At 42.0% G+C, this 13334-nt stretch overlaps 1 protein-coding gene across 1 annotated transcript; it reads right to left on the bottom strand.

Annotated features, from left to right (window-relative positions):
* Positions 1–5421: 5421 nt before the first annotated feature.
* On the bottom strand, positions 5422–13193 carry LOC118360682 (proliferation-associated protein 2G4-like). The gene is made up of 14 exons (XM_035739976.2): positions 12948–13193; positions 12084–12379; positions 10845–10973; positions 10485–10590; positions 10201–10270; positions 9751–9843; positions 9442–9505; positions 9233–9311; positions 8970–9048; positions 8625–8758; positions 8246–8340; positions 7922–8049; positions 7428–7481; positions 5422–7058 (listed from the first exon to the last, which is right to left on the bottom strand). The coding sequence occupies exons 2-14, from the start codon at positions 12169–12171 to the stop codon at positions 6981–6983; spliced, it is 1197 nt and encodes a 398-aa protein (XP_035595869.1). The 5' UTR covers positions 12172–12379; positions 12948–13193; the 3' UTR covers positions 5422–6980.
* Positions 13194–13334: the final 141 nt, after the last annotated feature.

Raw genomic sequence — 13334 nt, 5'->3', positions numbered from 1 at the left:
TGTGTTCGAATACCCATACTAACATACTGTATAACGCTGGCAGACAAGTTGGGAGGAAACGTGGTGGTATCATTCGAAGGGTTACCATAGTAAACGGAAAATACTACGTGCAATCTGGATTCCAGACACTTTCACCTTAGCAGTTGTGTCTATATAATTTGATCCTAAAGGAATAGCTGTAGGCTTTTATTTTGTTCAGTTTTTGTTATCACTTTTTTCCGCACAAAGGAGATCTCATTAACATATGCAAAAGCCTACAAGTTATTTTGCCAGCTGACATTAAAAAAAAAATCCTGGTATTTAAAAAAATATATTTACACTAAACAAAAAAATTCAAATATATCAGTAAAGATGGCAATATGTGCATTTGGAGCATTAAGTGGAACAGTGTTTTTAAGATCAGGCGAGGAGGTTGCCACTTTGCAATAAAACCTTGTGGCAGATTTTTTTTTTTATTGTTTTTTAAATAAACTAACATACTTTTTACTTAATGAGAATATACTACATTCTATTAGTTCATTTTAGTATTATGGAAACAAAGGTTATCCTTTCAGTTGAACATACTAGCGCTACACCTATCTACAGGAAGTTGATTATGTTGCTATGCAACCTCTTGCTAGCTTGATAGCGTAACAAATCAAAATCACATTTATTTGTCACATACACATGGTTAGCAGATGTTAATGCGAGTGTAGCGAAATGCTTGTGCTTCTAGTTCCGACCATGCAGTAACATCTAACAAGTAATATAACCTAACAATTTCACAACAACTACATTATACACACAAGTGTAAAGGAATGAATACGAATATGTACATGAAAATATATGAATGAGTGATGCCCGAACGGCATAAGCAAGATGCAGTAGATGGTATAGAGTACAGTATATACATATGAGATGAGTAATGTAGGGTATGTAAACATGATATTAAGTTGCATTGTTTAAAGTAGCTAGTGATGTATTTTACATGAATTTCCATCAATTCGTTTTGGCTCCCGAGTGTCATAGCGGTCTAGGGCACTGTTTTAGTGGTCACATACACATGGTTAGCATATGTTATTGGCAAGTGTAGCGAAATGCTTGTGTTTCTATTTCCGGCAGTGCAGCAATATCTAACAATTCCCTAATTCAATTACCTATTACACCCAAATCTGCAGTCCTCATGCCTCCTTGCAGCATGCCTAAAATACATTCACACAGATGAGCATTCCAGTTACATCATAGGGGTTATTCAAATGGGCACAGAAGACATCAAACATATTTGTACTTTATTTTTAAAGCTGCCCAGATTGGACATTGTTTTTATGGGCAGAGGCAAGTCATTCCATTCTGATGCTCCAGTATACAAGAAAGTACATTTCCCAGCATTAGTTCTGAACCTGTATAAGCACACATCAGCAACACCTGATCTGGTGCTGTGATTGTGTGCATCCCTAACACGAGGAAAGTAATCACTTAGATATCTGGGCGCAGGACCATAAATACTCCTGTAAACCAAACCTAGTCTAATCTGGGACACCCTAGCCTCAACAGGCATCCAGTTTAGTTCCCGAAAGCAGCTCCTGCCTATGTGAGTATGTGGACTCACCTTCAATACTGCCTTGATCAGCATATTCTGGGCTATCTGGAGCTTCCACTTCATACATTTAGATAAGCCCCCAAACCAGGAAGTACTAGCATAGTCAAAATGACATTGAATGAGGGCAGTAGCTTGCACTTACATGGAGTCCTTATTCAAGCAGCTTGGACTTTCTGGCCAAAAAATTAGTCCTGGCATTAACCTTCCCTAGCACTTTATTGGCCATACTCACACCTCCCAAGCTTCCATCAAGGATACATCCCAAGTAGCTAACAGAGGTTTTAGTAGTCAGCACCTCACCCCTAACTCCACTCTGATTTCAGATGACCTACACAATTTAGGTCTGGATCCAAAAATAATTGCTTCAGATTTCCCTAAGTGCAGAGATAACTTATTATCTCCAAGCCATTTGCTAATGTTAGTCAGCTCTGTGCTAAGTATGCTCTCCAACATAGTTTTACTTTTGTGAGACACCAGAAGTTTAGAATCATCAGCATAAAGAAAAATACGGCAAGAACAAGCATCTTTCATATCGTTAATATACAATAAAACAGTAGAGGCCCAAGCACGCTCCCCTGCGGAACGCCACAACTCATAGGTTGCCTGAGACAGTGAATCATTAACCTCTATTACTTGAGCCCTTCCTGATAAATAGGACTTTACCCAGGCTGGAGGGATACTGCTTAACCCCAGTGCCTCCAGTTTGGAGATTAGGAGACAGTGGTTAACTGTATCAAAGGCCTTCTGTAGGTCAAGCAGTACCATTCCACACAGATTTCCCTCATCAATCTCTTTCCTGATGAAGTCAGTCAAGTAAAGTAGACAGGAATCAGTGGAGTATGTTTTTCTAAAACCCGACTGAAAATCATACATTAGACCCTGTTTGTTAACATATTCATACATCTGCTCATGTACAACTCTCTCCAGGATCTTTGATGTTACAGAGGACAGATACAGGCCTATAATTCCCAGGGTCAGACTTTATCCCCTTCTTATACAGAGGTATAACTTTAGGTTGTTTCATGTCCCTGTGAAAGGTACCTTGTTCAAGAGAGCGATTAACGATATGCGTAATACAGGGCAGTGGGAAGATGGCAGCACATTGGGAGGCGAGTTACAAGTGGATCGGGAATTCAATGAGGCCTTTGGGAAGGGCTAACATTTTGTGCACTTAAACATCCGAAGTCTACTACCGAAGATCGATGAGATACACCTGTTGGTTTGCAAATCAGAGGTGGGTGTTTTATGTTTTACTGAGACATGGTTGGATTCATCTGTTTGTGACTCAGAAATTGAGATGGGTAATTACTCTGTTGTCAGGAAGGATCGGAATCGGAACGGTGGGGGGATATGTGCGTTTGTAAGATCAGACATTGCTTTTAACGTCAATTCGGATTTAAATGCTGATCTGGAGATTGTCTGGCTGGATATCTGCCTTCCCAAAACCAAGCCGATTTTGTTGGGGGCATGTTATAGGCCGCCCAAGCAGAATGCATTCTATGAAGGTCTTAAAATTGTGTTGTCAAACTGTAATGATTCACTGTTGAAGGAAATCATTTTGTTAGGGGTTTCAATATTGATGTCTGCAAAACGATAGCCCAACCCACAATGTATTATTGCACGTTTGTAGATCACTTGCTCTGACCCAAATGAAAAAAGATCCCACCAGGATATGTGAAACACTGCAAAGTAATATTGACTTAATATTGGTGTCTGACAAATCTAAAATATCGCAGAGTGGAGTAATAGTATATGGAATCAGTGATCATTTTATTACATTTTACACAAGGAGGAGTTTTAAAGATATATTTAAGTGTCACAAAACCGTTAGAATCAGAGGACTCAAAAAATACTGTGTTGAGAAGTGTAGGGAGGAAGTGGGTAAAATTGACTGGTCACCTGTGCTAGATAGTGTAGGGGTAGACAGTGCCTGGGAAGTCTTTAAATGTAGATTCCTTGATGTGGTGAATGTGATGGCTCCCATTAGACTGGCCAGGGTAAAGCAGAGATCTAGCCCTTGGTTTAATCATGAGATTCTAGAATCTATCCAAGCAAGGAATAAATAAAAATGTTTGAACACAGTTCGAGAGCAGCATGATTTTGTCCTATATAAACGTCACAGAAATGAAGCACAGAGGAGGATGGATGAAGCACAGAGCAGGATGGATGAAGCACAGAGCAGGATGGATGAAGCTAAGAGGGGTTACTTTGCTGAGAAAATAATTGAGAACAAAAGTAACCCTAACATCTTTGGAAATCATTTAAGGAATTAGGCTGTAGTGGTACTATCAAAAACAAACTAAACAGTATTGGACTGAACATCAAGGGGGAGATGGTATATGAAAAAAGCAGAGGTTGCCAATGAATTCAACTCTTTTTTTACTTCTGTTGCCAGCAAGCTGGTTAGCAAGCTGCCCACCAGTTCTGGTTTGTATGGAAGCAAGAAGTATTATGTCGAGTTAGGGGTTCGGCCAAACTCTTTTTCTTTTGCAAAGGAAGCAACAGCCAAAATAGTCAGTAAGCTGGCAGAGCCTAAATGCTCCAAAGCATTGCAAGGTTTCTTATAGATTCTGCTGAGCAAATTGGCCCTCTCGCTCCATATGGGTGTCTTTTTGTGTGTTTGCAGGTGGGAAGAGTTATAGTGCTTTCAAGATAACTGGGAACTCTGAAAAATATGAGGCCAAATCATGACGTCCGTGATCTTCAGGTCGGAAAGTCAGGGCTAGAATGAGGCACATGTACCCAAGTTGGAATTTCCGAGTTGGATGACTGTTTAAAACAATTTTTCCCAGTCGGAGCTCTTTTTTCTCTCTCCAGATACCCAGTTGTTTTGAATGCACTGAAGTGAGAGATTTCCGAGCTCCCAGTTGTTTTGAACGCGGCATATGCCCCGTTTACATCATGACGTATTTCATTACGCATTACGTCATCTTCACTGAGTTTTCACACGCAAGATGTTCTATCTGTGCCTCTACTGAATGGACAAGTGTAGTGTTTGTTATGCAAGATGGAGAGCCTGTCTCTCTTCAGAGATCACATTTATTTCAGGAGATTGCAAAATAAGACCTTTTCACAGGGCAAATATATTTTTATGTTTACTTACTTTTCCCTCAACTTGTTTCTCTAACATTGCTAGCTAATTTGTCCTGGGATAAAATCATTGGGTTGTTATTTGACCTGAAATACACAAGGTCCTCTACTCCAACAATTAATCCACAGATAAAAGGGTAAACTGAGTTTGTTTCCAGTAATCTCTCCTCCTTCAGGCTTCTTCTTTGGACTTTATATGGGTTGGCAACCAACTTTACGGTGCATTACCACCACCGACTGTAGTGTGGGCCTTAGTTCATCTTTCAACCACCCATGTGGGTATATGCTCCTAAATACCAATAATATAATAATAATATATGCCATTTAGCAGACGCTTTTATCCAAAGCGACTTACAGTCATGTGTGCATACATTCTACGTATGGGTGGTCCCGGGAATCGAACCCACTACCCTGGCGTTACAAGCACCATGCTCTACCAACTGAGCTACAGTTGGTAGAGCATGAGATGGGAGGGATGATTTGCAGTGTGTCAAGCATAAAATAGAACGATCGAGCAGTGTTGGTGCACTGATTTAATAACATGTGTACATTTATTTGTCAGCGCACGCGACGGGAGTGGTGTGTTCAGCACATTAGCTGATAGTAGTGGAATGACCGATGGATCTTACTCATAGAATTATTATAGGACGATATTTACATCAGTCAAATAAAATGTTTAAAAATAGTTTAAATGGGTTGTAACACTAAAATGGGTTGTAATTTTGACATGCTTTGCTAATGACAACTTCAAAGGCCTTCCAAAATACCACATTTTATTGGGAGGACCTCTATTACTTCCTAAATAGGAACTTTTGGTAGAATTCTATCCATACAGATTTACAATACAAGAGCGGATACATTTCCTTCATGAGAACAAACTTAAAATATAAACCGAGTCAGAAACATTTCCACAATGATCTCTCCCTCTAATATCCTATTCAGAAAGAAAAGCCCACAGGAACTAGTGGTGCAGCAGTTGGTTAGTTAGTCCTTTGGTCAGTTGCCTCATACCCAAATTCAATAATGGAGTTATTTTTTTTATTTACCTTTATTTTACTAGGCAAGTCAGTTAAGAACAAATTCTTATTTTCAATGACGGCCTAGGAACAGTGGGTTAACTGCCTGTTCAGGGGCAGAACGACAGATTTGTACCTTGTCAGCTCAGGGATTTGAACTTGCAACCTTTCGGTTACTAGTCCAACACTCCAACCACTAGGCTACCCTGCCACCCCATGGCAATGTGATGTCACCATGGCAATGTTTGTAATCTAGATGATTCAAAAATATCCTCAAACTTATTTTACAATATAGTATCAGATATTAAACAGCTATGGAAACCGATGTAAACAGTGACCAATATAGGTGTAATTCATTGAGAGCCATGGCAGTATCAGTGTATTAACCGAAATATGGAAGTCATATACCTAAATTATTTAATAATGGGAACATTTAAACCTTTCATAATTGGGCTTCCGTAACTTGTTTTTTCCCCCTTCCTTGCATGGTGCGTACAGATCAAGCCCCTAATCCAATTCCCTGTTCTAAATCCATTTAATATGTAGTCCTGTTAAGAGATATATCCATGTAAAACTGTCAGCTGCAGTTAAGAGAAATAGCTAGGTATGAGCCTAGAGATTTTTGCTAATGTACGTAACGATTTGAGTCAACGTAGTCAGCCATCAATTGCTAGCATGGCTGTTTATAAGGTCTGTCATGTTTATAGTAGGTTTAATGGAGGGTTCAAGTTAATACATATTTACTTCCCAAATAGACAAACTTACATTAATTTAAAAGAAACAACTGCATGGTTATGACCGAAAAGGGTTACCTTCAGAAAAATCATTGGCACAGTGCAATCGTATCACACCCTCAACTGTCCTGCTTTGCTTTCATAAATCATTTGATTATTCACTGCTGACTTTAATACAGTACCAAGGCTCAACGACTGGATGGTATAAACGTGTCTCCCACAGAGTCTACTCAGGAAAATGCCCTTGTTCTACTCAATAGCCCTTCTGAGTCACTTAGTGGTTACTATCATGGGGAGAACCCTGCTGTCTCAAGGTCAGTGAGATTGAAATGGGATGTGACAGAATTTGAATTTAGCAGAGAGCAGCACCATCCCCAGTAGTCTGACATCAGTTAACATTTGGAGGTTTCCATCACAAGGCTAGGCTGCACCGTGAGGCAGGCGTCTCAGGACAGGAGGGCATGATGGAAGGTCTTGACATCTGTTCTGTGGGTTGGTCAGTTGTCAAAAGTCTGTCAGTATTATTGGGAGACGAAGACTGGGTCAGGAGGTGGAAGGTCTTTATTCGGCAGCGTCGGTCTCTTTGACCTCTGGCGCTGGCTGTCCTGGTGCTGTTTCAGTTTCCACAGTCTTTGAAGCCTTGTCACAAAGGGGAGGGGGGGAATGGAGAAATTGAGTCAAAAAGTGTTTTCACAATCATATGAATGTGTAATTTATGTATTAAACAAGGTAGTCCCACTGAGGTGAGAAGACCTCTTCCCCAAGGGAGACCTGTAAATATTTACATTAAATAGTAGGGGATACCTAGTCAGTTGCACAACTGAATGCATTCAACCGAAATGAGTCTTCCGCATTTAACCCAACCCCTCTGAATCAGTCGTGCAGGGGGGGGGGGGCTGCCTTAACATCCATCCCATAGGTGCACGGGAGCAGTTGTTTGGGGTTAAGGCAGATTTATTTACCTTGCCGGCTCGGGGATTCGAACCAGCGACCTTTCGGTTAGCCTACCTTCTTTTTCTTCTTCTTCTGAGTCTTGCGGCTCGCTGAGCTTTGGAGCAAGGCCTGAAAAAAGGTTGGTTTTTGAGAACACAAATCAACCATGTCAGCTTAGTACATAACGACATTGGAAAAGCCAATCACAGTAGATGATTTATCCTCATCCCTCCCTCCGGTGTACAAGTAGGGAACTGGTATGTGTATATTTAAATGTAACCTTTATTTAACTAGGCAAGTCAGGGGTATACCAGTCATGCTGCAGTGGACGTGCAACTTTAGCCAAGCGTGAGGTGCCCCCATTATCTTCTATGAAACCGGAGAGCAAGCAGCACTATTTTTATGAATAGGACACGCAGCACACACCCAAGAACACGTGATAGTGGTATGGGCTCTGCTCACATTGGCAAAAAGTTACAGGTCCAGCGTGGCAGATAGAAATCAGGAGTTTTCCCAAAGCCCTAGTGTAGCTACACAGTAAGAGCCATAGCCCATCTGCCTTGCTTTACCTTGAGATCTGCGTCCTCTACTTCGTGTTCAGACTTGTACATCTCCTGCTCATACAGCCCTGTGGTGATGCGTAGGGGTCCGTTGGCCATCAGCAGAACAGTGAACTTGAACTGGGCCACAAACTCACCTAGACTCACAGAAAAAGAGCCATTAAACGTAGGCTTACAACAACTTGGTTATGAATCAATGAAGAAATATTTAATTTGCATGTCAAGACACCTTCACATCCCTTACAGGATTATCCGACACAATTTCACAAAAAGTAATGCGCAGTAATTTAGCATAAATGCATAGCCTCTGTCTGGTTAGATCTTCCAACTAACCTTCTTTCTCGTGCAGAACGTTGAAGGGCTGCAGGAGTTCATGTTTGGCACACTCTACCACACCCAGCCTTGCCTTGGCCTCATCCTCAAACGCCCTGAGAGACAGAACAAGAGATTGAGGGAGAGGGGAGAATATAAAAAAGGTAGGAGAGAAACAAAACATCATTAGCCATCTAATAGGCATTAAAACAGAGGAAACAAAAACTAAGTGTTCAGTCTATTGGATCAAATAGTCTAATCGGGGGAAAATTAGATGTGCCTTATTTAATTGATGCATTTGAATACCCTCTTCTTTCCCCAACTGTCATTGAAGGTGTTCTGGGTAAAAGTATAATATTAGTTGTAGGTAAAAGTCCGCTCCCTGCAGCAGACGTGCTACCTGAGAGTGAAAGGCATGGCATCGAAGCGTCTCTCCACCTCGCTGAAGAAACTCCTGGATGTCTTCATCTTCAGGCCGTACTGCTTGTCTGGGTCCCTCTTGTAAATGGTGGTCCTCTGGCCTGCATCCTTCGCCTGGAGTAGAAGACAGCACAATGAATGGAAGGGGGTTTACAGCACATACAAAGTGCTGACAGGAGACAGTAATTCAATGCGTAGAAAAAACAATCACATCCATCACGATTTGGCCGTTTCTGATTGTGAAAACTTAATACATTTTAGTACAACCCATCAATGGGTGTGAGCCTCACACGACTGGAATGTTGAGTGAATGTTTGTCCCTCACCTTGCCTTCTCCAGTGCTGATGAGCACATCCACAGCATACACCTCGTGTACCTCAAACTCTGCCTTCTCGTGGTCCTTCCTACGCAACACCAACAGAGAGAGACAAGGCCATGAATAATTAAACAAAACTTTGTCCCCTAAGATCAATTACTATTATCGCTACAGCGGTGCCTGACACATACGACAAAGACGAGAAACAACATATGCATCTTACAAGTAATACCAAAACAAGCCAGATGTCTTAGACTAATATTAAAGTTCACCTCTGCAGGTCCGTGGGGTTCTGAATGATGGTTTTCTCTCCGTCAATAACATGCTGCTTCAACTGATGGGACAGCATCCCTGAGGAGAGTGTGTAATGTGACAAAAAGTCAAGGTATGTGATTTGGCAAGTTACCAGTACAAGACAAGGGTTGAATTTATCGTGTGTCAATGTGGCACCAACCAGATTAAATGAAAAGGAGGGACTCACCCTCTATGGCTGAGCATTTGAATGACTTGGCAATCTTGTTCCAGGCTTCTGTGACCTGTGAGTTCTGAATGAGAGAGAGACATTCAACCTAAATTGCTATAATTCCACTGATGGAAATACTGTCCCATTACAATAACAAATATATTTGTTAGTCAAACTTATTTTCCCTAATAAGCCTGGTCCCCGCCCCACTCGGTTTGTGCTGTATAGACAACTGCACCATGGGAGTTGGCTTTAGAGCGCAACCAGATCTGGTACTAGGCTAGAGCCCAACTGCCCACGCAGTAAAGCGCTAGCTAACCACTTCACCTGGTTTCCAGGCTTGACCAGTCTGAGGGCAGCCTCAGCACACAGGTGTGCCGCTTTAATAACGTCAGCCTTACGTCCTGTCAACGGAGCATCCTGATAGAGCGAAAACAGAGGATGAGAAGGTGAGATAACATAGCAAATGATTACATAGGAAAATATGAAACAGGCAACATTACACACGGGTTGAGTTCCTGTACTAGCTGGCTGTCTACCTGACTGTGTGTGTCTAACATTACGTGATGGTTGGGTTTTCCTGTACTAGCTGGCTGTCTACCCGACTCTTTGTGTGCCTGACATTATGTGACGGTCGCACTATGCATGTAACGTTTGATGTGCTGTACATCCGTCAATGTATCTGTATGCTGGCATTCTGTATGACAGAACATAGCAACATATGCACTATTGCTAATGATCCCGACGCGGTCACAGCAAACAACCAAGTGCTACTACCTTGGTCACTCCCACCACAAAGCTGTGAGCCAGGTTTGAGATGAAGCCATCGACGTGCACCCCCAGGTCACTGCACAGGCAAAAACAACAAGCAGCACATGAAGGATAGGCAGAGACTCGAAGACCATCAGACTGGTCCATGCACTGACATGGGAAGGGTAGTCGCCCAACAGTTGAACAGGGACAGCCATGCAGGTCCCATACAGAGAAGGTAAAGATTCATTGAATAACAGTTTCCCATGAGACAGTCGGCCATAAAAGTTGCAGACATATGTTGTTCCTACATTTTGATGAGGTCCCCGTCCTTAAGTGTGATCTCAGGGTCACTCTTCAGGGGAGAGAAGTGGCACACGCAGTTGTTGACTGATACGCTGGTTGGGAACGCAATGCCTGAGGGAGGCAACAAGTAGGCATTTATTTACACTAATAACCTAAGTAACTTTCTGCACAACAAAGAATATTAAGTGTTTTGATTCTCTGTTTTGAAGACTCAAGGAGAGAGGATGAGTAAACGAGGAAAAGATGCGATTTACCCAAACAACTTTTCTGCAATTTAAAAAAGTAAACAAAACTCTAAGAGCCACTTCACCCATGACTCATGTCAATGCAACTCATTGACTTAACCAATGAGATGAGGCCCATACCTTTCTTCAAATCCTTCTCCTTCCTGAAGACCTTTCCAGTTTCTGCCATGATGAAAGCATCTCCGGTCTCACAGAGGCTGACCACAGTCACCCCAGCCCTGGCAGCCTCCACCACAGCCTTCAGGGCCTCTGGAGTAGACATGAAGAGACACAGGAGGAAAGAACAAGAGGTTGGGTAGGTATGCTCCGGGTATTAGGACCAGGGGAGGTGCCTTTGGTTCAGAGCGTCTCTGCTAAATGACTCAAATGTGGATCTGCTGGTCCAATAAAACACTTTGGCCAAAAATAATTGTAATCGAAGAAAAGTTCATCAAGATCCCTTCCCAGGACCATTACGTGGGATCATCAAGATCCCTTCCCAGGACCATTACATGGGATCATCAAGATCCCTTCCCAGGACCATTACGTGGGATCATCAAGATTGACATAAATTCCCATGAACATATACTCCAGCCAGGTCTTCTATTTTGATACACAGAAAGTATAAGATATGCACACAATATATATAAGTAGCTATATCTGAATGCATTGGGAGTACAGCATAGATGCGGGCTATAGCTGTGTGTGGTACTGCGTTGCAGGTCTGAGGCAATACATTGTCACTAAACTGACAGACACTGATGGCCCGTATGCCTATACAATGAGTGACCATCCATGGCTTCACTGAGAACACTTGCTACGGGTAACGGTTCAAGATCAGTGACTTGCGTTACGTTAAGAGATGAGCGATGCAAACGACCGGTTTTAAATAGTAAATAGGCAAACATGAGAGTTCAAATGAATCGTTGGTAACTAACTAGTTAACTAAACGTAGAAAATAGTTAATTAAATGTAACGGGATCATAGCCAACTTATTCAGAAGGTAGTTTGCTAATCAGTTATGTTTACTAGTGACAACTTTCCAGGCAGTGCATATAACCTTAGCTAGTGAGCTAGCTAACGTAGCATTTGGCTAGGTAGCAGCTGTCTATGCATACTTTTGTAGGTTAATTTTAAATTAGTTAGCAAAAATATGCTAACTCGTGCTACTATAAATTACGAAACTGACGGAACTATTGCTTAAGACAACTACACAAGCCAAAAGCTAGCCCCGAGGTGACGTTGTGATTAATGTATCGTTAGCTGCTAACACAGCACATGGCTGCATTGTGATAGCTAAGCTAGCGTTAGCACATTAGCCAGCAGACTCACGTCTAAACTCTTCAATAGTCTATTAAAAACAGGTTAATATTCACTTACGGTTGGCAATCTCGGCCCCCATCTTGTACTTGGTAACGACCAAGTCATCCGCGATGGTCTGCTCTTGTGGCTCGTCGTCTCCAGACATTTTTTTTCGGTGGCTCTTTCGCTCTCAAAGTAACTTTTTTTCCCGGGTGTCAGCTACAGACTCGACCACGCTGCAGTGCTATCTCCTCCTCCGCAGATCGTGCACAGGCCCAACTCGCTAGAGATCCCGCTTCCGACTAACTGGTTACGTCCCACGCAGTGAGTGCACGCTGAACGCCAAATTGAATTAGCGCGTCATCGCACTGATCCTTGGTTTTAAAGGGGAATGGAAACACTTTTAGGAAGTAAATCTAAGCGAAGAGATGTATTCAATCCACTTATACTAAACAACATTTTCCCTCCTGCCGTTGACGCAAACATGCCAATTTACAGTTACAGTTAGCTGGCGTTCTAAATCCTAGTGTTTCCATTCCCCGTTAATATCTATGGCACTGACCGATAAACCTTTATCAGTAAATTAGACATTCTTCAGTAGTCATTATATTTTGGCCTGGCATCATATTATCTGCATATCTACATAGCTATTATTACTAATCAAGAATAGTGTATGCATCGCTTGACTTGCTTGGGTCTCTCGCTTTCACACACACATATTGATCACCCCTATACATACCTACTTCTATCACTCCAGTATCCCTGCACATTGTAAACATGGTATTGGAACTGACCCTGTATATACAGTGCATTGAGAAATTCAGAGCCCTTGACTTATTCTAAAATGGATTACATTGTTCCCCCCCCCCAATCTACACGCAATACTCCATAATGACAACTCAAAAACATGTTTGTAGATAAAGAAAAAGTAAACACATTTACATAAGTACTCAGTACGTCGAAGCTCCGTTGGCAGCGATTACAGCCTCAATTACAACCAAGGCCCCTCTCCCCCGATTGCTCAGTTTGGCCGGGTTGGCAGATAGCTCTAGGAAGGTTCTTGGTGGTTCTTCCATTTAAGAATGACAGATGCCACTGTGTTCTTGCAGTGGGGATCTTCAATGTTGCAGAAACTGTTTTGATCCTGTCTCGGCGCTCTACAGATAATTCCTTCAACCTCATTGCTTGTTTTTTTTTTTTTTTTTTTTTGCTCCGACATGCACTGTCAACTGTGGGACCATATATAGACAGGTGTTTGCCTTTCCAAATCCTGTCCAATCAATTTAATTTACCACAGGTGGACTCCAATCAAGTTGTAGAAACATCAAG

This window comes from Oncorhynchus keta, chromosome 28, assembly GCF_023373465.1.
Source record: "Oncorhynchus keta strain PuntledgeMale-10-30-2019 chromosome 28, Oket_V2, whole genome shotgun sequence".
In the NCBI taxonomy this organism is placed as follows: domain Eukaryota; kingdom Metazoa; phylum Chordata; class Actinopteri; order Salmoniformes; family Salmonidae; genus Oncorhynchus; species Oncorhynchus keta.
This window is presented reverse-complemented; position numbering and strand designations above follow the sequence as displayed.

Excerpts from the sequence above, each read along its gene's own strand:
- LOC118360682 (XM_035739976.2), bottom strand. The coding sequence starts at position 12,171 with ATGTCTGGAGACGACGAGCCACAAGAGCAGACCATCGCGGATGACTTG. Across the intron at positions 10,974-12,083 it reads GGGGGCCGAGATTGCCAACC|AGGCCCTGAAGGCTGTGGTG; the intron begins GTAAGTGAATAT and ends TGTCTACTCCAG. Across the intron at positions 8,050-8,245 it reads CGTTCTGCACGAGAAAGAAG|GTGAGTTTGTGGCCCAGTTC; the intron begins GTTAGTTGGAAG and ends CTGTGAGTCTAG.